This window comes from Anopheles maculipalpis, chromosome 2RL (assembly GCF_943734695.1).
Source record: "Anopheles maculipalpis chromosome 2RL, idAnoMacuDA_375_x, whole genome shotgun sequence".
Lineage (NCBI taxonomy): Eukaryota > Metazoa > Arthropoda > Insecta > Diptera > Culicidae > Anopheles > Anopheles maculipalpis.
The window spans coordinates 97663773-97688464 of record NC_064871.1 but is presented as its reverse complement, the minus strand read 5'-3'; the positions used below and the strand labels follow the sequence as shown (position 1 = coordinate 97688464).

At 44.0% G+C, this 24692-nt stretch overlaps 2 protein-coding genes across 2 annotated transcripts in view; one reads left to right on the top strand and one right to left on the bottom strand.

The window, feature by feature from the left end:
• The window catches only part of LOC126568464 (MRG/MORF4L-binding protein), a 99628-nt gene extending 95672 nt beyond the window's left edge, over nucleotides 1-3956 (top strand). Inside the window, exon 3 of the mRNA XM_050224947.1 lies at nucleotides 3944-3956. The gene's annotated coding sequence lies outside the window, so the exon portion shown is untranslated. The remainder of the gene's footprint in view (nucleotides 1-3943) is intronic.
• The window catches only part of LOC126567981 (beta-1-syntrophin), a 52269-nt gene extending 36933 nt beyond the window's left edge, over nucleotides 1-15336 (bottom strand). The window contains exons 1-3 of the mRNA XM_050224369.1: nucleotides 15089-15336; nucleotides 8575-8989; nucleotides 7827-8061 (exon numbers count right to left, since the gene is read on the bottom strand). Coding sequence (XP_050080326.1) covers nucleotides 7827-8061; nucleotides 8575-8989; nucleotides 15089-15297 — 859 coding nt within the window. The 5' untranslated portion in view covers nucleotides 15298-15336. The remainder of the gene's footprint in view (nucleotides 1-7826; nucleotides 8062-8574; nucleotides 8990-15088) is intronic.
• Nucleotides 15337-24692: the final 9356 nt, after the last annotated feature.

Genomic DNA, 24692 nt, shown 5'->3' with positions numbered 1-24692 from the left:
GTCGCTATGTTTTATCGCATTTTATCGTAAGAAGTATGCACTTTGCGTTCAAATTCGCGCCACAATGGTGCAGATTGTGCCTTGGAGCTTCCGGAAGGGGGTTTTCGTATCCCTCCCTTACTAACCACCAAAGACGACGGTAAAAAAAACACGCTAAGCGTGGTGGAAAGGATTGAAATTAAAATTTTCATTAATGCGAAAAATTCTGCACCACGATGCATTTCTTCGCACTTCCTTTGCTAGGAGGTTCGCCGACAGTGGCGACTTCCGTTCCGAGGGGTTTCCTTTTTGCATTCACTCGCTTCTCCTGCCCGCTGGTTTTTCACAACAACGATGGATTTGTTGTTGTGCTATTGTTTGTAGCGTTTTGTGTTGGGAAAGACACACGAAACCGAAGCGTGGCCCAACAGTCGATGGCAAAAGAACAATTTGCAATGAAATTTTCCTTACCCGTCTTGAAACGTGGAGGGAGCGGACAGTGGGAAATAAAAATGCAAGGAAGCGAAGGTGGAAGGAGCTTAATTTTTTTTTTCTCTTTCAAACTCCTTCCCAAAAGTGGGTTGCGATAAAGTGGGAAAACTTTGCACATCTTTCGTCGTAGCGTTTGTAATTATTTTTACAAGGACACTTTCAATGGAATGGTGGAAGGCAAACGGGAAGGGAGAAAGAACGGATATGGTAGGGGTACTGTTATTACGGACAACTTTCTTGAAAATATCTTTTAAGAACTATTCTGCTGGCGGGTGGGTAGCCTGTTTCTTGACGGGATTATGAACTTTTGCGTTGTAAATTGAAAACTGTGTGATTAATTTTTGGCAAAAATTTGTAGTTTTTTTTTTGCTTTGTTTCAACTTTGAGACTGAATATTGTATTAGGAGAGGATGGAAGGAACTCTATTTCACTGGATTCGTTAAGAGAAGATCCTACCGCACACGTGTTGTTCGTGATACTTCTTTAATAAGTGGCGTCAACTCCAACTTCTAAATACGGAACAAAGTTTTATCGATCAACGTTAGCAAACCGTTCAATAACCTTTCGAAAGTGATTTACGTGCTCCCGAGCGATGATCCGTACGGTACCTACCGTATGAGTGATAAAATGATTAATTTCCTTTGTCCACTTTCTTGCGAAACAAGAATTCGGCCACTACACTCGGGAGAGAAAAAATATTCTTACAGGACACCATGTCACTGATATCCCTTGAGAACTTCCCAAACAAGAAAAAAAAAACGAAACTGACTCCTTACTATTTCCGGGTTTATGTGCTACGAGGGAGTTATTCGCTTGGTTTTTTTTTTGCTTCCCTTCCATTTGAACTCAACTGTCTATGTTTTGTTTTTTACTCAAAGCTCTCATCGAAACGGGATTTTTCACATACATCCCATGCGTCAGATTAGTTCTTTTTTCGGCAAATGTTTCACTTTTTTATTGTTCGTACTTCGAAATGCGATTTTTATGAGCCACTGTTTTAGTGTTCGATCCGGAATTTCAGCAGTGGTGAGCAGTTTGCCGTTGCCCTTTATCCGTAACGGTTTGGTGTAGTACACTTTAGCAAAATATTACTAGCTTCCTCGACCAGTTGCGAGAGCATGGTGTGTGCTGCATCCAGCCAGGGAAGGTTTGGGTACGAAAAAATCAACATCCCCACATGATAGTGTGTATGATGCGTCCGAAAAGCAATGGCGCTTTTTTCCTTTTTTCGCTCTTCCATCTTACCTCAAACTTCCCGAACCCGGAAGGAAATAATGCGATGATAAATGGGTGCAGCAGAATGGTTTTATTATTTCCTGAATTATGCGGACCCGAACTGACCGGTTCCCGGTATTACCAGTGCCACCGAATCCCATCTATGGTCTGGGTTGATGCAAAAAAAAAAGGGTGGTTGCTTCACATGTTGTGCTTTTTAACCCTCCCCCAACAACAACCACAACAACAAAAAATCTCATTCGATCCTCGAAGAGCATATCAGCGTGATTTTTTGTCACCTAAGCGAAACATTCTTCTTCGTGGCAAAACAACCGCCCTCGGCAAGACCATCATTCGGTGCTGAAGCTGTCCACCCAACAGTTAGCGAACCGGACGATAAAGATTACGCGATAAAAAGTGAGAATAAAGGTCTTTTTACCGGCCCTTTGCTGTTGCTGCTAGCATGAAGTTATTTTTTATGATGGGTCATTCGATGTATTTTTCACTGGGTCCATGTAGTTTTTTTTTTCTATCTTATTGGTTCAAAAGCTTAATGCTTTGGGTGGAAAGTTGCGTCAGTTTTGAATGAGAGGCGTAAAATTGGAATTTTTTCAACTTTGGGCAAAATTTTGCCAACGATTTTGCGAGGAATATTGTATCAGGAGGACATACTTTGTAATGAATGTGACTACCATTTTAAACACAATTTTCATTCTTTAACACTAGAACTCTCGATTTTGTTGTAATTCTCGATCGATTGTTGTCATCTTTAATATCCAAAAACCCTTCTTTGTAAGCCTCTTATTTTATGACGTATCGATAAGAAACCGGAGCTAGTTTTGCGATGCTATCGATTGGCGCTTCTTCCGTGTGTATCCAAGCCCAAAAATCCTGCTTTTCGTTCCACATTGCTCCCATAAAACTTGACCCCATAAAATGCAATGTTTTATTGTAATGTAATAAAATCACGGCCCCGGTATTTCGGTCATCTTCATTGGCACGGTTCGGTAGGAGAGTTATCTTGGGTATCCGGGTATGCGAACGAAAGGTACGTGTACCGATTGATTGTTGTCTAGGTCCTCTTCAATGACATTTGCTGACCTGTTAGTGGGTCGATTGCAAAACATTTACCGAAACGGTCACCCTAACCTGGGCAGCATCCTCTGCTATTCAGTGCTGGCCAGCGAAAGAACATCAAGGTGAGAGAGCAATATTTGCTCTGGTGCGGTTTTATCATAACCCCCGTCGGTCCGTGGCTAATGGGATCTTCTACCTACAACACACAAACACACACACACACACACACACACACACACACACACACACACACACACACACACACACACACACACACACACACACACACACACACACACACACACACACACACACACACTGAGTTTCCTCGTTGAATTGAATTCTCAAGAATATAACATCCAACAAAAAAAAAAAAAAAAACCATACCAAAAAACTCAACGGAAAAGAATGCTCGTGTTTCTGTTTTCCATTCACAGGCAACAGCTATTCCCTTTCTTAAGAAACGTGCATGTTTGCCGTTGGCTCATCTGGAAGCAATCATCGCAACAAACAAAAAACACATGCCTTTTTACTTTTGTTTTGTATCAGTTCCTTCATGACGGACTCGAACACGCACACACACACACACGGGCACTGAGTAAGAAAAAGCCCTTTTTACTCGAGGACAGCATTGGAAACTTTCAGCACAGCAACATCCGCACCATAATGTCCAAGAGGTGTCCCAAGAGAGCGACTGTATCATTTAGGGTCCATTTGTGTGGTCCATTTGAAGCTTTAGCTCTTTGTCTGTGTGTGTGTGTGTGGGCGAAAAAAGAAAATGCGAGTGGTACCGTACGCCACTTAGCACTTGAAACCATTTCCGATTCGCCTGACGACGACCAACCTCAGGCTTTGCCTCCATTTTTGTGTTAAGAGTCCTCGGAGTGTGTTCTCGATGATTTGCCCAAATTTTTCGGTCACACATTCGCTACTAGCAGAGATGCGAATGGAGCGAACGAGCTGGTGGCGGGTTTGATTCAATTTGGTCACCTGCACCTTCTGATCGTCGTTCTGCCACGAGTCCCCGGGATTCAAGGATAACAACTTCCTGGTTTTCGGTTGTGCGTCCCTAAAGTGGCATTCCGACACTCAGCAACACTCATTTGATTCGATGTTCTTCCGGAAGGAGCGTGTCCGTGTCCATTCGGTACAAAACTAACCGTCTGCTATCGTTCCGCAGTTTTTTGTTGTTGTTGCTTCTGTCCCTTCCCGGAAGTAAACACACACACACCTACACAATGCTGGTCCCATTCGTTAGTGGATTTTATTTGTTTATTTAACCTAGAAACTCGGCATGTGTGTCTCGTAGTATGTACGAGCATTTTTATCCAAACAAACAGCTACACTGTTCAATCCATTACCCATCGGGAATTGTGTCAGAGGAGTGTGTCCAGACGGTAAGATAGTGTGAGTGAGTGTGTGTGTCTACGCAACCGAGAGGATAAAAGGATAACCACATTTGCTACCCATTTTCTTCCATCTTCCATTACACCTTCTTTCAAGCCTAAGTGAAACATCAGCTTGATCTAGAAATCGTTTATGTTTCTGCCTTTTCTTTGCCTATTGCACTCGACCCAACAGCCTTAAAAATATCCTCCATAAAGAGCGCTACGGCAATGATTCGCTTGGCCCCGAGAAAAATCCCCCAGCACGAAGAAATCGCCACCCGGTTGACGCACTCGTTTGAAGGAGGAACTCTTCTCCACTTTCCGAACCGTGGCACATATTCTTGCATGTGATCGTCCCCACTCGCGCACTGAACGGGGAAAGTACCTCGTTAGGAAGCAATTATCGGATTAGCTTAATTAACCTCCCACATGGGGTGACCTCTTTTTCCATTTCCCTTTTTGCATCGCTATCTGCCAGCGTTACCATTTGCCTGGGATCCGACCATTGGAACGATAATGTTAGGCATTGATGCACACGCAGTAGCCATTTCTCCAGTGTGAAGAGCGAAGAAGAATCCTAAAGGTGAACAAAGTCGCATCCAATATCGGTCATCCACCATTAGAAATCTATTCGGGTGTAATCAATTCCGCTCTTTGCATCCAGCGAGCAGATTGCAGTGAAAGCAAATGAGTGCACCGCAACTCGGACGCTCTGGAGTAAGTGTTTAATGAAATAAAAAAGGGGGAGAAAGTGAGCTCACTAATGATAAAAACGTAACTAGACCCGATCAAGCGCTGGCGAGAGCCCACCAACTGCAATTGCAATTCTTGCTCGATGATGAACTATTATTGCACTTCAAACACTAGCAAGTTGCGAAAGAATTCTATTGGAAAATAATGAAGTGCGCGTAAGTAATGAGATTTTCAAGCAAAAAAGGCTGCGAGGAAAAAATGGGCTTTACATTTCATTATTAAAAGTGTTGCGAACGCTATAGTATTGGCGGAGGGTTTTTTTTTTATTTAAAACCACCCTTCCCAAATGCAGTTTAATGCTGGCTACACTTTATAGTCGCTCCAAGAAAAATGTGATGATGATTAAATTTCCATTATCATAAATTCGGGTAGTACTGCTTTTTTTTTAACATTTCAATTTCATGGTTCCACAGTTGCCTTTTGCATACTTGTACTTTGTTTCCTGCTTTACCTTCACATCTTCATCTCCTAGCAGAAGAATTCAAGACCACCACCAAAGTCATTTCGCAGAAGGTGCGGTTGTGGTTAATTCTGGAGCTGCAAAATTTATTACGGTCACCATAATACTCGCCTCAACCCTGGTGTTGGTGTAGGAAATGAGAACATTTGGTCACGTCTGTGGCTAACTGTTGAACTCCTTAAGACATGCTGCTGCGTTGTGTCACAATGTTCCTGAAGCAATATTTCCGTTGCTGCTTTTATTCTCCTCAGCAACACAACACCTCGTGCCCATCCGAGTTTAGTGCGGTAGCGACCGTATACGAACTGCCCTCGAAACCGCAAATTAATGTTTCAATTCTGTCGACATTTTAATTTCGTCCCGACGTGACGAGTTCCGTGTGACAGTGCGTGCGACCAACTGTGTGGTTTTTCGGCAAGCAACCTCTTCCTGGCTAGACCCAGGTTGGTGGTGAAAGTGCGTAGGGTGATGGTGGTTTCGTTTGTGGCATTAAAAACGGTTGCCAACGTGGCAGTGATTTTGAAGTTGACATAGATTAACCTTGAGAAGCGATAATGAACTGCTCTGCCTGTGTACAACAAGGTTAGTTAAAGGTGAAAGTAAGCTGCGTTGTTTGTTCAGAATGTAAAAAGCATTTCGTTTTTAAACCTCGAACACACGCTCGAATCGAACAAATTTATTCAATATAATTCTTGCTTTGTGAAACGCTTCCGTCGTTCCAAGCAAAACCACCAGGCGTCTCCATCGTACGGACAGCGAAACCAATTTCTCTTAATTTTTCCGCCTTCTTCACTCAACTAATGAGTTGCCACGGCACGCACGACAAAACAAGCGACGTTATAATCTACCGCGATGGGTTTGCCTCGCACGCAGAAAAATGCACCATGGAGCACGATTCGATGTTGCCATCGAGAACGGCACACGGCACAAAACACAAGGCAGCAAAAAATAAGGAACACAAAACCAAATAAAGCCTGTCACAAAGAATAAAAATGGATAACCGTGCCTCGGAGCGCCCGAAGCCAAGCAGAAAGCTTTGCAGAAATTCATCGGAGGATGAAATATCGAAACGAATAAAATATGAGAAGTGAGAAAAAGCAAGCAAACCAAGCCAGGTCACGTGTTGTTGTGGGATTGTTTTTTCAACCGTCGGTATTGAGCTAAATGAAAACAAACAAACTAAATGCATCCTTAATCAACGCGTAGTAGAGTTCTGGGGGGAAAAGTTCAGTTGTTACGCTTTTTGCAGCAGCTTATCCTCTCGATACTCTACGCTCCTTAGAGATATCGGAATTTTTCTGTTTGCTTCACAAGCGCTTCCGTGGACATGGGAAACTACGGTATTTTTTAAGGCGATGCGATGCGTTTTGTGTGTCGAGCAAGTGCGCACTCATTACCTATTCCAGCTGTGTTGTGCTGCGCTCGTTCTTATAAATCATAAACCCAATTTCAATGCCACTCATCTGGCGAACGCTTTCACGTTCCATGCGCTTCACTGTTATTACGTTCACTGTCTCTTGGCGAGTGTGTGTTTTGTGTAAGGTGTCTGTTTTTTTTTTGCACCAACCAAACTTCTCGTTACATGCAGGCACAGTTTTCCAATTCCCGGTTCTGTCAGGCGAGCTCGTTGCGTTGTGGTTGCTCGTTTGTTGTGTTGTGCCGTCAAGGCACAAGGTACATGACGTTTGAATTATGCAATCGTGTGTGTGTGTGTCAGTGCCGGCTTCCGTTTGCAATTTCTTATTACGTGCCAGCATTTATGCCACGCCGGATATGAAGCAAAAGGAAGTGCGTGTACACAAAACACATCGGAATGCTTTGTTGTTTTTTTGTTGTGGTTCTGTTTGCATTCGAGAGTAAGCCACCCAGCAGCTTGGCTTCCGTCACGTTTCAGTTCATTTCGAGAAAAGCTCCTAAATGTAGGCAATACGCGTTACATCTTTCCGGAAGAAGTGTTTGAATACAATGCAAAAAATAATATTTTATTGTTAGTGGTTGTTTGTTATTGAGCACGTTGTGGGCCAACAAGCACTAGAATTGATAGAAGAATAACCCTTTAAAATCAATAGAAGCGTCTATCTTAAAGCAGAACAACAAATCGTACGCCTCGCAACGGGTGTGCCGTACTGAAGAGCCTTTCAGAGCGTGACTGCACGTGGAGCAATAACAATAGAGCAACCTTCTTAGCCAATACAATAGCAGTGTTAGAAACCATTTCATTCGTCAATACAATTTTCGGATCTATTCTGCCTAAGCTGCTTACGAAGCTGCTTCAGCTCCATGGCAACTAAATCTAAAAGCAAGCGTTCGCTCGCACTCCTATCATTATTGCAATCACTTTGAACGTCTACCCACATCCTGCTTCCCGTGGGTGTCACATCCGGATAAGAATACAGCGGAATACGCATTACTGGGGAAGCACTTGATAAAATTTGTTGTTGTTATACACCGATGCTGCTTACCTTCAAGATCGACAACACGCCCGGCCCGTTTGAGTGCCCGCACTGCCTCTTCGTGCGTTGCGTCCCGCAGATCTTCACCGTTGACGGACAGAATGGCGTCACCGACGTACAGCCCTTTCGCGTTGTCCGCCGCCATACCGCGGAAAATTTTCGAGATCAATATCGGCATCCGGTTTTCCCGGCCGCCCTTGATCGAGATGCCGAGTCCGTTGTTGTCCGACTTGATGACACGCACCTGGTGGAGTTGAGGAAAATTATCAAAATGAGGTTCAAAAAATGTTTAAATCTAATATTATTGTGAACTAACTAACTTACGCAGTAACTCAAAGAACTGACATTCAGTAAATTTACATTCCTTCTTTTCAATGATCCCTAAAGTTGTTCAAATTGCAATGAAACTGTAATCACTTTTCTTCCGAACCAACGTACTGCCATTGTAGAAACGGAGTTTCACACCATTTGGAAAAGCGACGAGTCCATTGCTTTCGTGGAATTCCGAATAATCCATTGCCTACGTCCATTCGCGCAAAGGGTGGCAATGAGTCCATCACTCTGCCAGAAAACATCGGCCGAAATATTTACGTACTCGCTTCCGACCCTCAGACCCGCAACCCAATCCAACCCACACAAACACACACACATACACACCCAGAATGTGGCCTGACAATTGGCCAAATTGACACCGAGCGAAAGGGTTTCCAGAGCGCGACCCACAAACAAACTCCCTCCGTGCTCCGTTTCTACTCACATGTCGTTTCTGGTTCGCCACCGAGTCGGGCACGTCACAGATCTCGGCGATGCCATTGTCGATGCTGTTGTTGTTGCTGCTGTGGTTGTTGTTGGCGCCCGGTCCGTTGCTGTGGGTGTTGCCGTTAGTACCGTTCGTGCTGCTCGCGTTGCTGGTGCCGGTTCCGTTGCTTCCTCCACCGACCGCACTGTTGTTGTTGAGGAAATTATCGCCATTTAAGCCACCCCCAGCGCCCGGTATCCCGGACCCTGGGACGACCCCGTTCGGTAGACTGACACTGCCGTTAGCTGTCAGCGGTGTGGATGCGTTCAGGCCGGTGCTCAGGTTTTCCGACGAGTGGATCGATGGCCCGGAAGCGCCCGTCGACGACGGTTGGGAGGAATTGTTCGAGCCATTGTTACCACTGTGGTTGCTCCTGGAAAGGATACGCACGCAATTTAACCGATGATAGGGAAAGAAAAAATAGAGAAAGAGAGAGAGAGAGAGACAGAGAGAGATAGTATTAGCTCAATGTTCATTGGAATTCGCGCAAATCAGTTCAATTCTTTGCCGCCATGTCGATGACGCCAGGAAATAGACCGGCAACGAATATTTTCCTGAGAGTTTGTACTATCGCTGCGGCTATTCGGAATGATAATCGGAAGCGGTCAAATACCTTTCGTCGTCGTAGAAACTGGCCGCTATAGCATTCTTTCTGAGTCATTAGAATAATTCCTTACGCAAGATGGTTAAATGAACTTAAAATAACCCAAAGAACTGCTCAATCTATCAAATATTAATCCATAAGCATTGAATAAATTACTCATGAAATATAAATCGCTTTTTCTTTTCCGTGGATCTTCTTTAGCAGCCACACCTGAGGCTTAGAAGATGAATATGCAATACACTAACCACAACGAAATTCCATCTAGCACTGCACAGCACCAATGCGACGCACAGGAACCAACATCGGAAGATTCGATTTCAAAGTGGATGATAGTTTTCATCAATTACACCGAAAACTTTCTTCTTGTTTAGGGGCGGCATAGCTTAAAAGTGTTTGGGCAACTTCATTACTCAGTATTGTCCATCGTCGACCCAATATCGTTCGCTCAATGCACACGTTGTGCAGCTTCCAGCGTGCGGCGAAAAGTCGGGATCCAATTATTCGCTTTTAAGTAAAAGTTTATCCAAAGCGTGCACATTCGAGGGGGGAAATTTATCAAGCCAGCAGAAAGATCTGGTCACCAAACGTGTGTATCAACTTAGTTTTCGGTACTTTTTTGTAGCCTAAGTAAAAGGCTTCGTTTTTTTTTTAAATTGAGTGAGGGAGCGAGGGCAAGTTGAGCTCTCAACATCAATTATTAAATTATAAAATGCAACTCATCTAGCATAACCAATCAGACACGATGTTACGCTGCACCTAAGTGCAGCTAAAATGCTTTTAATGTTCATTCTCATCAACGCACCAAACTTTTGCCAAGTTTACAACGCTCTCAATTTCAATATTGAATAAACCCTGCTGTGGAATCAAGAAAAGTTTAGCAAAAACCACTTCTTGAAACTCTACTCAACTTGAACGGAAAATCCCCGAAAAGAAACGGGAGGGTTCCTTAATTTATCCCCAATTTCTCGCACATATCCACACACCAGCATCGCATCGACCCCGGGGTGTGTAGATGAGGCGTGAATCACTCTGGCTGGAACTTTTCCCAGTAACAGTGCCAGGATCATCAACAGCCGAAACTTTGCTGGATACGCTAGAGAAAGAGTATGTGATAATTTCGGCGAAGAAACCGACGATAAAGGGACACAACCGGGCAGCAGCTGAGGATTAATGGGAGGCACGTTGGCGTTGGTGTTTAAGAAAGGGTTTCTTCCGAAGCCCGAGTTACGGGTAGCCCTGATGAGGTGAAAAGGTCTTGTTCACAAATTTTCAATACCGTCTGTGTTAATGGGAAGACTTTGAGGAGGTTTCTTGTCGTAGATTAAACAATTCCAAACAATCAACAATCACTCAAATAAATCGAAGATTGCAGTTAGTGACATTCCGAAGGGAGGATTACCTTTGGAGCAGTGCAAAAGAAAATACTTAACATGGTCACAAACAGAAATGGGAGCTTCCAAAACACTGGACAAAAGGAACAGGATGCAATGAAATATGGTTAGGAAATTTCATACACCCTCTTCCGCTATTTCCGTTGCTATTTCTCTCGGTTTCCCTCTGTCCACGCTCTTAGCGTGCTGGATTCAATTAATTTTCCCGCAAAACGTGTTGCTCTGGGTGGAAAATTGATTAGTGAGGGTAATTATTTATTAATCTTCCCCTCCATTTCCTGTTGCCGGGCGCCAGGGCCATCATTGGGCCAGAGCATCTAGTGCCATTTTCACGGCATGTTTCATGATGGGCTATGGCTCAATTAGTGCGACTAGCCTATACACACTCACACACGCATGCATGAAAGGGAGAAGAGGTTGGTGTGCGGAAATTATGCGTGATTAGCGATGGAAAGCACATACGCGCACACCCGGCCATATTCCCGGAACAAACCCATCGGCATTTCTGGCCCATTTCTTCCCGTACTAAACGGCAGTGGGGGGCTGATGGTGGAGAAAACCAACGTGCACCGAGCACGAGATATTTCTTCGTCCTCCGAGTTTCAGAGCGAAAAGGAAACCCCCGGAGAAGGAACGCAATTCAGACGAGCCCCGGGTGTGCGGTAGAGCGGGTGAAAATGCTGGACAACTTCCTCGTCGCTACTTGATTAACATCTATATTCATCCACGTGCAAAGTCCCTTCGGACGACAGCTCCCAGGAGTGTTCTGGATGTGTGTAATGAAATGCCACGACAACAGGCAACGGAAATGAGCCATGGAAATTGTCGAACGGATAGAAACTACTCGAAAGAAAGAGAGAAAGCGTATGGGGGAAAAAAAGTACACCCCGGTCAAAGCATGGAACGCCCAAATGAAAACGTGACTAGGTTGTAGTGGATTATAGGTAAATAATCTCATACCTGGTCCTGTTCTTCTGTCGCACGCGCATCCCCATATGTCGCATACTTCTTTTTATCTTCGTGTGTGCATGCATCAATCGGGTCTATTGAATCAAATTAAGATTGCCTAAGGCTGGTAAAGTGTGTTTGTGTCTATAGGTGGCTTTGGTCATCTGAACAGAGACGTGGTCGGAATGCTGGTGCGATATTTATGCTTATGTTGTTTACCCATCTGGAAACATTCCTGCATGTTGGGGCACACTTTTATGCGGCGTCAGCTTCATGATAAGGCGATGATCTAATTTCACGCATACCTCACCCCGCAAGCATCGATAATGGTGTGGTCAAATAAATCACCTTAAGGTTAGATAATGGCTCGATGAATGCACGATTTATTAATAACATAATCATTGCCTAGAGCACACAAAATCGTCAAGTATAACAATCAATGAACAATTGGAAGATTGATTAACTTTTCTCATTAAAAATGTATTAAAAATAGCGTTAATTTAATTTAACCAATTTCTCTCTTTACCTCTCTCTCTCTGTCTCTCTTTCGTTCATAAAATATCCCACACACACATGTATTGTGTCCTCGTTGTCTCTATCGGCCGATGGAAAACAAACGCATCTTCCTATAATACGCAACTAAAAGCTATAAATTTTACGCCAAATTTCAAACCGCTCTCGTACATTTTATTAGCCATTAGTTTCAATTACCTTCAATTTTCCGCCTCGTTCAGTGCGAAAGTGTGGCATGGCACGTGGGTAAAATTGGCATGCATCCTTTATTGGCCCTTTGATACCGACCATCACTGGTGTCGTTCGATTCATTAAAACTGCCACCATTTCCGACAACTTTCAAGTACCCATTTTCTTCCGCCGGGGGGAAAAAAAGACCACGGAATACGGTACTTCCGCGTTCCCGAGGTCCTGGGAAATTCGACAACAAAAGACGTACGGCACCACCAAAGTCGTTTGAAGGTCCGGAAATGTCGCCCATACATTAACCTACCGAAAACACAGCCTACCGTGGAACGTCGAATGTGTCCATTTTGACCAGTGGACTAGGTGAAGCAGAGCTAGAGTGAACATTTTGTGGTTTCGTAAATGGCCACCCTAATTGCTTACCACATGCGCACGAACCATATTGTGAGGTGGTGGCACTCACTCACATACACGAAAGAAGAAAAGGAAAAAAAGCTCCCGAATATCCCTAAATGGTGTGCCACACGCTGAACGTTAGAATACACCGAACCCAAGCTTTTCTCACAGTTCCACATCCTCCGGGCTTCCACCACGTTGGAAGCTTTTCTTTCCTCCGAACGGTTGGATGTGGTTTATAGGGTCATTTGAGGGGGAAACACCTGGAAACGATGCTTTTACGGTGGCTTTATAGAGCATTTCTATAATACCTTTGCCGGTGTGCTTTGTCGGTAAATGAAAAACTGATGGAAATTCCTTACCGTGAAGATATCAATTTAAAACACTTGGAAAAGTGAAATTGCCCCATAAAGAATCCCCTGATGGTTGGGTGGTGTCGCGTTTGATGAAGCTTTTCGTGTTTATCTTACCGAATAGATTACGGTTAGATTTAGTGTCCCTACACTTGAGTACACTTTTGGGGTGTGTGTGATTTCGTCATCGCTTTTTTTGAGTGCATTTTAGGTTAATTTTTTTTTTTTTTCGTCAAAGCTTTCTCCTTTGCGTCATAGCTGCTAAAAGGGGGAGGTGAATTCGTTTCATCTCGTATCATGAAACTAAAGGGAAGCATCAATAAACCGATTGCGTTTCCGATTCGTTTCCCAAACCACAATCCATGATGCAAATCGAGCTAAAGGGGACACTAGGATCATAAAAACGATTCCTGCAACTGCACAGTCTAGCGTCCACAGGAACTCGGTGACAGGAAAAAGAAAAATAGCACCGATTCGATTGCACAACACACCAGACCACAATCTACGCAAACGTAAGCGGCCAAAACTTCAAAACCAGCTCAAAACAGTTCAACAAAAACGTGCTCGGGAAAGTGTGTCCTTCTAGTACGAATAACCGCACGGTTCCCGATCTTTTTGGGTTGGAAAATCAAAACACTGCCACAGTCCCTAACGGGTACGAACGGTGTCTGGACACTGCGCTCTGGATGCTGCTGCAGACAGAATTCGTTTATCCAGACGCTTCGTTTACGATGCGTTATGCCATTGACAGTCGTCCGCTATGTTCTGGCGTCCGGTGAAGGATTAATTAAACCTGGCTCGTTTCCGCAAAACGAGAGCCAGCGGCGGGACCTTCCGTTTCGGTGTCCGGATTTTTATTCACCTTCCCCCGAACAAACACGCTCAAGGTTTAGGTTTTTCATCAGCTGTATCGAGACTGTTCGTTCTTTTCATCCAGACCCGCTGATTGCGAGGACCTAGTTTTCAAGGTTCCCAAAGAGTATCGGGCTCGTTTCGTCACTGTACACGTGCTACCTAATTTTGCCATTTCCGGCCATTTTCCTTGCACAAACAACGGCCAGATGAAACGGAAATCCATTCACCACAAATTGAATGTTCGGTAAGGAAGGAAAATAAATTAAGGTGTTGATAAAAATTGCACCAATTCAATTTCAACTCCTCGATCGAATAAGACTAGCTATTTAAACTGGAACAAAGAAAGGAGTATTAGATGATTCTGATGAACCGTTAATCTGTGAGATTCAGAATGCGCTTTACAAGCCCTCGCCATGCTTTGTTTAGTTGGCGCCGATATCATTACAAATTGATGTTCGATACTACAACGGATTCGCGGATAAACCCAATCAACCAAACATCCAACTCGCGTGACCTCGGTCGGTTATTTGCATGCAATGCATTTTTATCTGTACATCAAATTTAATTGACCAAACGGCGACATTATTTCACTCGACCCACCCGGGTACTCTGTGAAATGATCGAGGTGTGTGACAAGGATAACGCTGAGGAGGAGAAGGTGGAGGAGGATGTGGTTGGCCACATTAATAAATTCGATATCAATCAGTCAATCATGAAGCACGCGCGATTGGCGTGAATTGCATGCACATGGATTGGTGTGCAACCTCTGAACAAAGTGAACCACAGCGTCCTCTCTGAAAACCGTTTAAACTGGTCAAGTATGTAATGTTTGCAAGCAATAACTACAATCATTCCTGTATTTCATATTTTCCGATGCAAGGGAATGAGCGCAGGGAAGTGTAATTATTTGTTGACAATAAAACAATGGCACTCGTATTTCATTCGGAAATATGACCAACCATAACGGTGAACAAGAAAATAAAAAAAAATAATTCCACATCGGTGCAATAAACTCAATTAAAGTACAATAAAGTTGATATAGTTAATTTATAATGATACTTCCAACGATCAACATAAAATAGTATAATTATGTTTACAATAAATATAAGTGCTGTATTGGGATTGCCTACTTTTGGGCGCCATAGATTAAAAATTCGCTCTCCTTTTCAAACTTCATGAGCTGCAATTGAGCAAAACATTGGAACAAAATTCTTTCATCTACCTACCCTAGTGTGCCGTTTAGTGTAGTTGAATGATCGATCGGTTCGCAGGCTTCATCCAGGCTGACCGAAATGTACTCCGTCTCCAGGCTGACCGATACGCGGTACCATGCTCCACGTACTCTCGTCTCCAGGATGCCGCTCCGGACACCCCCCGTAGCCACGATCGATGCCGAACCCGGGCTGGTTCGACTGATGGTGCCCGATTCTACCATGATTTAGAGACGCAAGACGTTGCTTGCGCTTCGAACCGAGCCGAAGAAGCAGTGACCGCGCGGGATTAATTTCACCGGTGTGTTTTAGCACTTTGCTCCAAAATCTCCTTCTTCCTCCGCTCCTTTGAAGTGGATGGGTTTTTTTTTTGTTTTTATCTTCTTCCTTAAGATTTGCACTTGGTTTCGTCCTCGGCTAACGATACCCAAACGACGCGATCCCGGTAGGCCATTACGAAATCGAAGCAGCGAGCTGCTTATTGTTTGCCGGGCGTCTTGCTGAGAAGAAAACAGAGAAGAAAATTGGAAAAATTATTTTCACGGAAACCTTTCAACATTGATACGAAATGTGTTTGTTTTGATCGTTAAGGAAATTCGATTTTTAATAAAATGGAAAAAGTTTTTGTTTTTTGCAAGTGAGTAATATGCCCATCAAAAAAGACTTCTCTGCATAAGCCATCATTTACAAACTCCACTCTTCAAGAGCCCTTTTGCGAAGATGCTTACTAAAACTGAATGTGGCGAGAGAGTCCCTGGCGAAAGAAAAAGACTGCTTTCAAATTATTCCCTCAACTCGAAGCTCATCATAATTCCCGCTAGTTATTTCCGGCAACCCTACGTACGCGGGGAGACAAAAAAAAACAGACGAATAACGCTGACTTGGGTAAACATTTTCGTCCTCTTCAAAGGCTTTATGGCAGCCAGAACACTACTGGCTGGCAGAGTCGCAAAGAAAAAAGAACGGAAGAAAAGTACAAAGCAAAGCTTCCGGGATGACACTTGAGTCGGCTTTTGCTCAAGTATGCCAGTGCCGAAATTCGCGTGGGCACAGATTCTTTCTCGCAGGTGGGCAGATGGTTTTATCCGAGGCCATTTTTCTTCTTTTTTCTGCTTGCTTTCACCTCACGGCACAAACTTTGCTGTAAAATGGAACCACTATCACTCTTTGTGTGAAATGGAAAGACTCACGGGCTTCACTTTGCTCGCCCTAACATTGCTCGGTCCGCTTGGCAAGGTGCGAATGATGGCGTATTTCTTAAAATGGCTCAAGGCGACAAGAAGCGAAACGAGAGTCTAGCGTAGTATTAGGGGTAGAAATTGCCATTCTTCCAACAAAGCTTTCTCTTCGATTTCGTGTGCTAGCGTTTTAGTTCTTCTTTGGAAAAACTTTCCTAAACTGGCAAACTTTGCTCGGTTTTTGGACGAACGACCGCTGGATTATCCGCCAACCCCGAAAAACAACGCGCTCGCCAGGACAGTAATGTGAAATTATGATAATTGAAACTTTCGCCCGACAAAAGCAACAACCGCGCGCGCGCACCCCAAGAAACGGAAACGAACGAGAAAATCGTTCTGTTCGTGAATAAATTCAACATAAACTATGCTGGAGAACCAAAAACCTAGCGGCATTTTCTAGCGGGCGGATCTCTCTATGTCAAGGACAGACCGAAGAATATTCATGCACAAATACGCAATTTTGTGCAGCACACCGCTACGCGAGTTCACCTGCAGCAGCAAAACTTTGGCCGCCCTTCGTTGGACGGAGAAACCTTTTGACTTTACTTCTGCTCAGTTGTTTTATGCACTTTCTGCTTGCTCGGCACGGTTTGAAAACGGTGAGTGTGCGTGGTTAGTTGGCCGCTGGTTTTTTTTTTTCATTCTTTGTGTGTGTCTATTTTATTCGTAGAATCAACGTCAAGTGGTTCTGCTTTTGTGGGTTTCAACTTTAAAGGTTATGTGAGGGCGTTTATATTGAGGAACGAGCAAAGAACGCTCAGGGGCTTAGGTGCTTGGGAAATCTGTTTTTTATTATTGCAAAAGTAAAAACAAAAGTATCCCTTTGAACGAGATGAATATTAAACAGCTGAATAAAACGAATTTCTTTCTTTTCTATTATTACAGGTTAAGTCGGGGAATCATCATCGTTCAGTGTATCGCCTAAGAAGTTGTTAAGGTAAGAATGGATACTCTTTTCTAAAAATTAGGATTCACGAGTACCTTCCCTTATTATAACTAATGATGCTCATCTTATCTACATATCGTTGAGGGTAGCCTAACCTTAACTAAGCTTAACCGTATCCCCTCCATAAGTGATTGATATTGCACAAACTTTATTTCCACCGCAATTTCAGTGCCGGCTTCAGTGATTAATGTGTAGACCGGATTTTTCCTGTACCTCTAAGTAGGACCTTTATTTGTCTTCAATAAGCTCACCTTTCTTGCCGTAGTGGAAAGCTCTTCCTGCCAAATGTACATCTATACATAGTGATTTTCGTTACCCCAAGCAAGCATGTGAATGGAATGAGTAACTATCACTAAATAGATTACCGATGTCCCATTTCTACGAAACATCCCATTAGCCACATTCGTGTGCCATCCATTTCGGAAATTTGTGGCATTTGTCGTCTATGTGTGTGTGTGTGTGTGTTTGGATAGGTAACATTTCCACAGTTTTGCTCCAATTTTTAACCACCATCGAACCATGATTCGAGACACGTTTTGGAACGAATCGTCACACTGCTCAACTCCTCTGTCACTTTTTGTTCAGAACTAAAAGCATGCCAGGGTGGTTTTGGGTATTTGGACCACGATTTGATTACAAATGTTGGTCGTCCTTTTTTTTCTGTTGCTGTTCGAGACGTGTTCGATTGTTTCTTCCCCAGAGCCCAGCTAAGGGCGATCATTGTTTCGAAAGGCACTGGAGGCATTTGCTCAAGTACGAGAAACGACTGCAGAAGCTGAATTGAAAAGCCGTACTACGGCAGGGAAATCATTGACCATTCGTCGTCGTGCCAAGGACTGGTTTATTGTGAAACTTTTCAACAAACTTCCCCATCCTAGCATACGTCGTCACGATGGTTCATGTGGGTGCATAGATGCACAGCCGGCTTCATCTATGTTTTTTGTTTCTGTCAGAAATAGACAAGGAAGAGAAAAACGAGGTTGTGGTGTCCAACCGATATTCGGTTCATTGAAGCAATGCTTCCTGGTTGGTGGGTTTCCATGCACGTTTCGTACGGGATTGATTTGTGAGGACACTGGCCATGTCGGGCATTGACTAACATTGGTTGGCTTTTGTGTGATGTTATCTCATTTAGCTGATGATGGAACTTGTTCGTCCCTGTGCAATGAATAAAGAGAGAGGCTTTTTGGTTGAAATTATTGTGCCCCAAAGTTGTGTCGCTTGAACATGAAACGCTCCAGAAACAAGCTCTAGCAACGCAGCGAAAAGAACGTTAATCGTAATCATTACGCATACAAACCAGCCAGAACTCGCTTCAAGGACAAGGAAAAATGAAAACAGTACCTGCGTAGTATGCAAAAACGCATGATACTTTTGGTAGTATTTTTTCATGTTTTTCATGTCTGATCCTTCTTTTTTTACGCTCTTTGCCGCATCTACCTTCCAAAAGAAGATGTTCGAGTGTTTTTCGCACAAGGTATTATGCAAGGCGAGGGAATAACGGTGCAAAAGTACGCACAACAACCATTGCTGATGCTATGTTTTGCTCATCATATACTCATCAAGGTATGTACGGCTCGGTGCGATTCCCAAAAAAAAATTCCTTCCTCTTTTCCCCGTCCAGAATTATACGTTCGAAGTAATGCGATTCTACTTCGAGGCGAAAAAACAACAAAAAGGAAATACATAACAGTGATGTGCTCTCTTTCCAATTTTTCGGAGTGGAAATATTCGCGCCAGCTCACCTGCGCGTGGCATCAGCTTTAAGTATGGATGTCCCAATGTTGCAGGGTGACGCTGGTGGCTGGCTGGCTGGTTGGCTGGAAGATTAATTTTCCTACTGAAAGTATTACAATCAGCTTCCAACCAAAGCAACTCTCGCAGCTTTCATCTGCAACTTTTTTCCTTTTTTTTACGGCTTTTGCTTGATAGATGACATCGTGCCATGGAATGGAAACGAAATCCACCAGCCACGAGCGATTAGCTGATATGCATCGTTTCGGTGACAACTTTGCAAACGTGCGAGCTGATGTGAGCCCTTGCCTTTTCCCCTTGGCAACCGACATCAGACACCAACTACATGATGGGATGGTACGTGATGAATCCGACCGCTGTTCTGTGGCACACGTGGCATGGCGGCAGCACGAGCCACATCAAACCTTGGCACGACTGGTACCGATCTTGTGCTTTGTTGGGATAACTTTCTGATCAAAGCTGTCGCGTCTTAGCTTGGCGGGAAATATTGTTCCTATTCTTTTCCTATTAAAGCTGTCTTTTGTGACAACACCACACGAGGATAAGATGGAATGATATTAACTGAGTGGTTATTTTCTTATCAGTATCATAGTCTGCCCATATGTATGCATGCATGATTGTTATGTATTTTTAAAATGTCCATTTATATTTCTCTTGGGAGCACTCGTTCATCGCATTACGCTTAAATTCTTCCCCATGCAAATAACAATAATTTACTCATGAAAAGCTTTTTCTCGCGATCGTTCCATTTTACTACCAGAATCGCTGGAAAGCTTCATCTTCATCCAAATTTACTTCCTGCAATGGAGGCCCCCGATACACATGGAGCGTACCACCTTTCGAGCAAATCCCCAGAAGTGGACTTTGGAAACTTTTGAAGCACTTCCTCTCCCTGGGGAAGGAAAACAGTGTGTGTGTGCGCAAAACGGCACAAACCTTTTATTTTTCTGACAAACGCCTCCTCTCTCCCCCCCACCCTCTCCCCCCCCCCCTCTCCCCCCCCCCCCCCCCCCCACCAAACTACCAACGCACCACACAAAAAAAGTACACCAACGGAAGTGTCAGGTTAGTGTCGTTAAACTGTGCTTTACGCTTCCACTGTCAGACCGTGGACGTAAAACCACAGCCACGGTTTCAGGCCGTTGTGGTGCTAGCTGCGGTGAGCCCGACTACTAACACCGGAAAACTCTACACCGACTTCCTTCCTGTGTTCCGTTGAACAGCAGTGCCAGCTGTGGTAGAAAAAAAAGTCCTCACTCGCACCTACAAACACACACTCATAAGCACAGGAAAATGGGAAATGTAAAAATGAGTGTGTTTAATTAAACAGGGATTAGATATCGCTTCAGGGAGCCGCAAGCACGCCCGAGCTCGACTGTTTACGATAGAAGTCCTTTGTTTTCCCAAATCGGAAGCACCACAGTAGAGCATCCTTCAGGGGGGTTTTTTTTTCGTGAAACTGTTCAAATTCAGGATTCCTTACCGTGGCCGGCGTTGCGAAGGAGGTATGCTTTTTGTGCTTCTGGACACGAAAAGTTATACCTGGTGCGAGGTGTCAAAATTAAACACTGCTAGATGAATCGCTTTAGAACGCTCATAAGTGTGTAAAACTGTGGAGAACTCCTAGTCGGAAGCATAATTTCATCACTTAGCCTCAAAATTGCTGAAGCTTTCCGAAATGATTTCCTAAAACAACCCATCGAACGAACACAAACTCTGACTCACACAGCCACCATCTTGTTTTCCCTGGTCTTTCACATTTGTCAACAGAAAAGAGGATGCTTGCAAACCCGCAAAAGCCTACGCATTTTAAAGTGTAAAGTTGCTCAAGTACAGGCAAGAGAATACATCGGGCTCAACGGGAGCCATTGCAGTTTTTATGTTTGCTTTATCCACCCTCCCCGGTACTGGATGGTATAGGCTGTGGTTTTGAAATGTAAATATAAGAACTGAACGGTGTCTTGCTAGGTTTTCTTATGGTTTATGTTTCACGTATAAGATTTATCCTGTCTAAGTGGTGTCTGCATGTACTGTCGCACCTGTCGTAGATCTATGAAAGTTGGCAGGATGTTTGATTTCTCAGCCTACGACACGAAGCTTGATTTTTTTGGGATCTGTTTCCATTTTTACATAGCTTAGAGTATATCGAAGCTGTTAATGTTTGTACGTGGTAATTCTTACACGATCAATTTACCACAAAATGACGACTGGCGACCGCACATAAAAAAATAACAAAAATCATTGATTTATAGAACTCTGCACGAATGCCAGCTTAAACTCAGGCCCACAGTTTATGCTCGTTTTTATTCTCGCCCGAGGCAATAGCGAGAATATGCACGCATTAATTACCATACAACGAAAGCTTTTACGTGCATATAAAAATATTGCCCGAGTGATTTAAATAACTTGCTCCACCCGTTGCGAATGACCTCCCACCCTAAGGGCACCAGGTTAAACCGGTGGAAAACTCTTCCCTATAAACAAAATAAATAAATGGAAATCAACTTTTATAGCCCACCGGCCACGATGGAGTAAAATATTTGACACAATATTTCATTGCCATCGAAAAAAAAGGACTAGGAGGAGCCCCTGAACAATATTCCAACCCCTTTTCTGCACCACTCCCACCGAAAAGTCCCTTTGAGCTGATTTTTCATCCCCGCCAACCATTGATGACCTTTTGCCCGAGATCGTTCATAACTGTCGGTGGTCAAAGCCACGCTACGTAGTCTGGTGGGTGTTTGGGTAGTTGTTTGACAAACGTCCCAAAGAAACTACCCACTTTATACCCACCTACAACAGTCTTTTTCCCCTCAGCATTTCCTTCCTGCTAGAATAGACCGTTTCCTTTCGCCGACTCGAAAAAAGGACATCGAAAACCGCTTGCCTCGCTTGGGACCAATCTCGACACAAATTTAATCCCACTACGTAAAGCCCCCTCACACATACAGACACGCACGCACAAACCCACAAAATGAATTGCGCACTTGCGAAGCATATCCCTTTCGAGATCCCAAACTAATAGCTTTTGGAGAGACGACACACACAAAAAAAAAAAGGACGGGGAAAAAATCCCACAAGACTAGAACATGGAATTCGTTTAGATTAGAGCGGGGGCTTCACTTTAATCTTCCGAAACTAGCTTTGCCTTATCGCAGGTGCAGGTCAGCTTTTCGGGTTATCGTTTAGCATTGGCGCATATATTATAGGGAAAAGAGTTTTCCAAACACCCTTCGCCGTTCACTGTTCATCAAGCACGTGCGAACCGGCGCGAACGACACCCAGCATACGGATAGCTTATATGAGTTGTAGACGCCACCACATCCGTACCGATGATCTATGGCTCAATGCTGAGCTTCCCTTGTGTGTGTGTCTCCCCACCGAATGGGCTAATGATTCATTCCGGTACCGAGATGCTCTAGCATAAACTGGACAAACGCGTTCTAAATGTCACTGCCAAGATTAGGCTGAACAAAGCGGCTTTTCCGTGAAATTTGAATGCTGATGCCGGTGGACCGAACGATTTTGTCCGAGCAATGTGCCGGAAGGAAGCAATATGCTCTCCAGCATCACCATCAAAGGTAAAAGCTAGGAACGATGAATCAATTGCTTGCACAACCGTTTTCCTGGAACAAATCATACGCGGCACATTGCAGTAAATTTAGAATGTAATTAATTGAAATGTGTGTCAGCCTAGGAGCTTGCTTGCTTTTGCTGAATGAACGGAGGACGTTGTTTTTGGTATTAATTAGCTATGAGGGCGGTCCAAAGAGGGTAGAGGTGTCCCTTTCGGTCCGTTCACGCGTAAAAAAGGTACCAATAAAGTAAGCCATTAGATGACCGGCATTGCCTAGCATGGCGTTAAGTCATGAAGAAGCTTTTATGATGTGGTGTGCTTGAACTATTGTTTTTCAATAATATCATTTTTATGAATTTATACGCACAAAGCAGAATGCAGCAAGAAAATGCATACAGCAGTATCGAGCTTATTGAATTATTCCTCTCAATAATACACGCGTATTACTCTTTCAGCAATGGATTTAAAAAACACACACACATACACTCCCAGTCAGTGGGCCATATTGAGAGAAAATTGCATTACGCTGCATCGTACTGTCAGCTGAAACTTGGGATGCATATTGAATAGTTGCAGGCCTGAGCCTGACTGCACAGCTGAAAAACGGGCATGATGTGATCTAAAATATGTATCAGAAAACCCTCCACCGGAAGTGCTTGTGACACAATACATGGGGAAAAATCGCAAAAAAAAACAATGCACATCACCAGCAATACAAAAGCGCGCCCGTGATGTCCTGCCGTTGACATTCTTTTGATGTCAACCGCATACATACGCACGTGCGCCACGGCAAACGGAAGAATTTGGATGAAAGAGCGTTTCGCACAACTGTCGACCATAGCAAACCCGAAGGCAGGAATCTAGATTAATCATAATCCCTTAGCGACCTCAGCATAGAATTCACCTCGAAACGCGCCCTTTTTTTCGAAATTGTCGTCTATATTCCACTGTTCGAGAGTCATTTGATGTTGAAGTGTGAACTCGGTTCCACCCGCTTCTGCAAACGGCATACCACAGGAAGATCATGTGAAGTAGTGAGCGAAAGGTGGGAAGGGCAATTTTGCAGTTAAATGTGTTAAACCTTCTCATCTAAAATTCTGAACCCCAACCAGAAAAGGGTGCGTGGATTGCCGAGCCGCTGCTGTGGGTGTGTGGGTTGGTGGATGCAGCCCATCACGCATACAAATTCTGCCAACACAGCCACAAAGAACCACCAACAGGCAGCAGGGCAGTGGGATGCCGGGGTAACGTAAAATTCTGCATCCTTGCACCAAACTGCAGCCGAACCGCTCTATGCAACGCAATGACGCAGCGCATCGTCTGCATTTTTGCAGGGAGTGTGGGATGGAAAGATGTGGGAGATTTCTGCATCATCGTCGGATGCGCATCATGTACTTTTGCAAAAGCGACTTTATGAAGCAGCTGGTTTTACGTTTTACCGCAAACGAGCTTTTTACACCATGGCCATGGTTTGAAGTGATTTTATGATATCACGAGCATTTCAATTAATTTGTGCCTTGTGTGAGAAATGATTACAATCGGTTGTTTACACGAAAGGAAAGGGCTGCCCAATCAATCTTACAGCTTACCTACCGACATTGGCTTAAATACAGTTTATCTTTACATCAGCACGACATTGATAGCCTCTGGTAGCTGTTTGATTTGCTGCTGAAACTGACAAACCAGCACATATCGGCACTGTCTGTATCAGTTGCCAAGCCGTTTCTTGCATTGATAATTGATTTTCATCCATCGCTACCCTCTTCCGGCGAAGCGGATGCAGGGACACACGAGCGCAAAATCAATTCACCGCAATCAGCAGCGGGAGCAACTGGATTCGCGAAGAGGAGTATCTCTAGCCCAAGGATATCATTGTTTTCCTGACTCGATATCTTTGCAACGTCAAGACTGATCCGCTTTTCCAACAGTGAGCACACGATCGGAGCTGCGCCGACCCGTGAACAATACCGATGACAGTTGATTTAGCGATTGTTACACGCTCCGGCGGTTTCGAACCTCAATTAATAATCTCGTTCGGACGTCCATTGTGCCATCGGATGGATACTGTGTGGCAAGGAGGAGGAAGGGATGGTGGGTATTGTA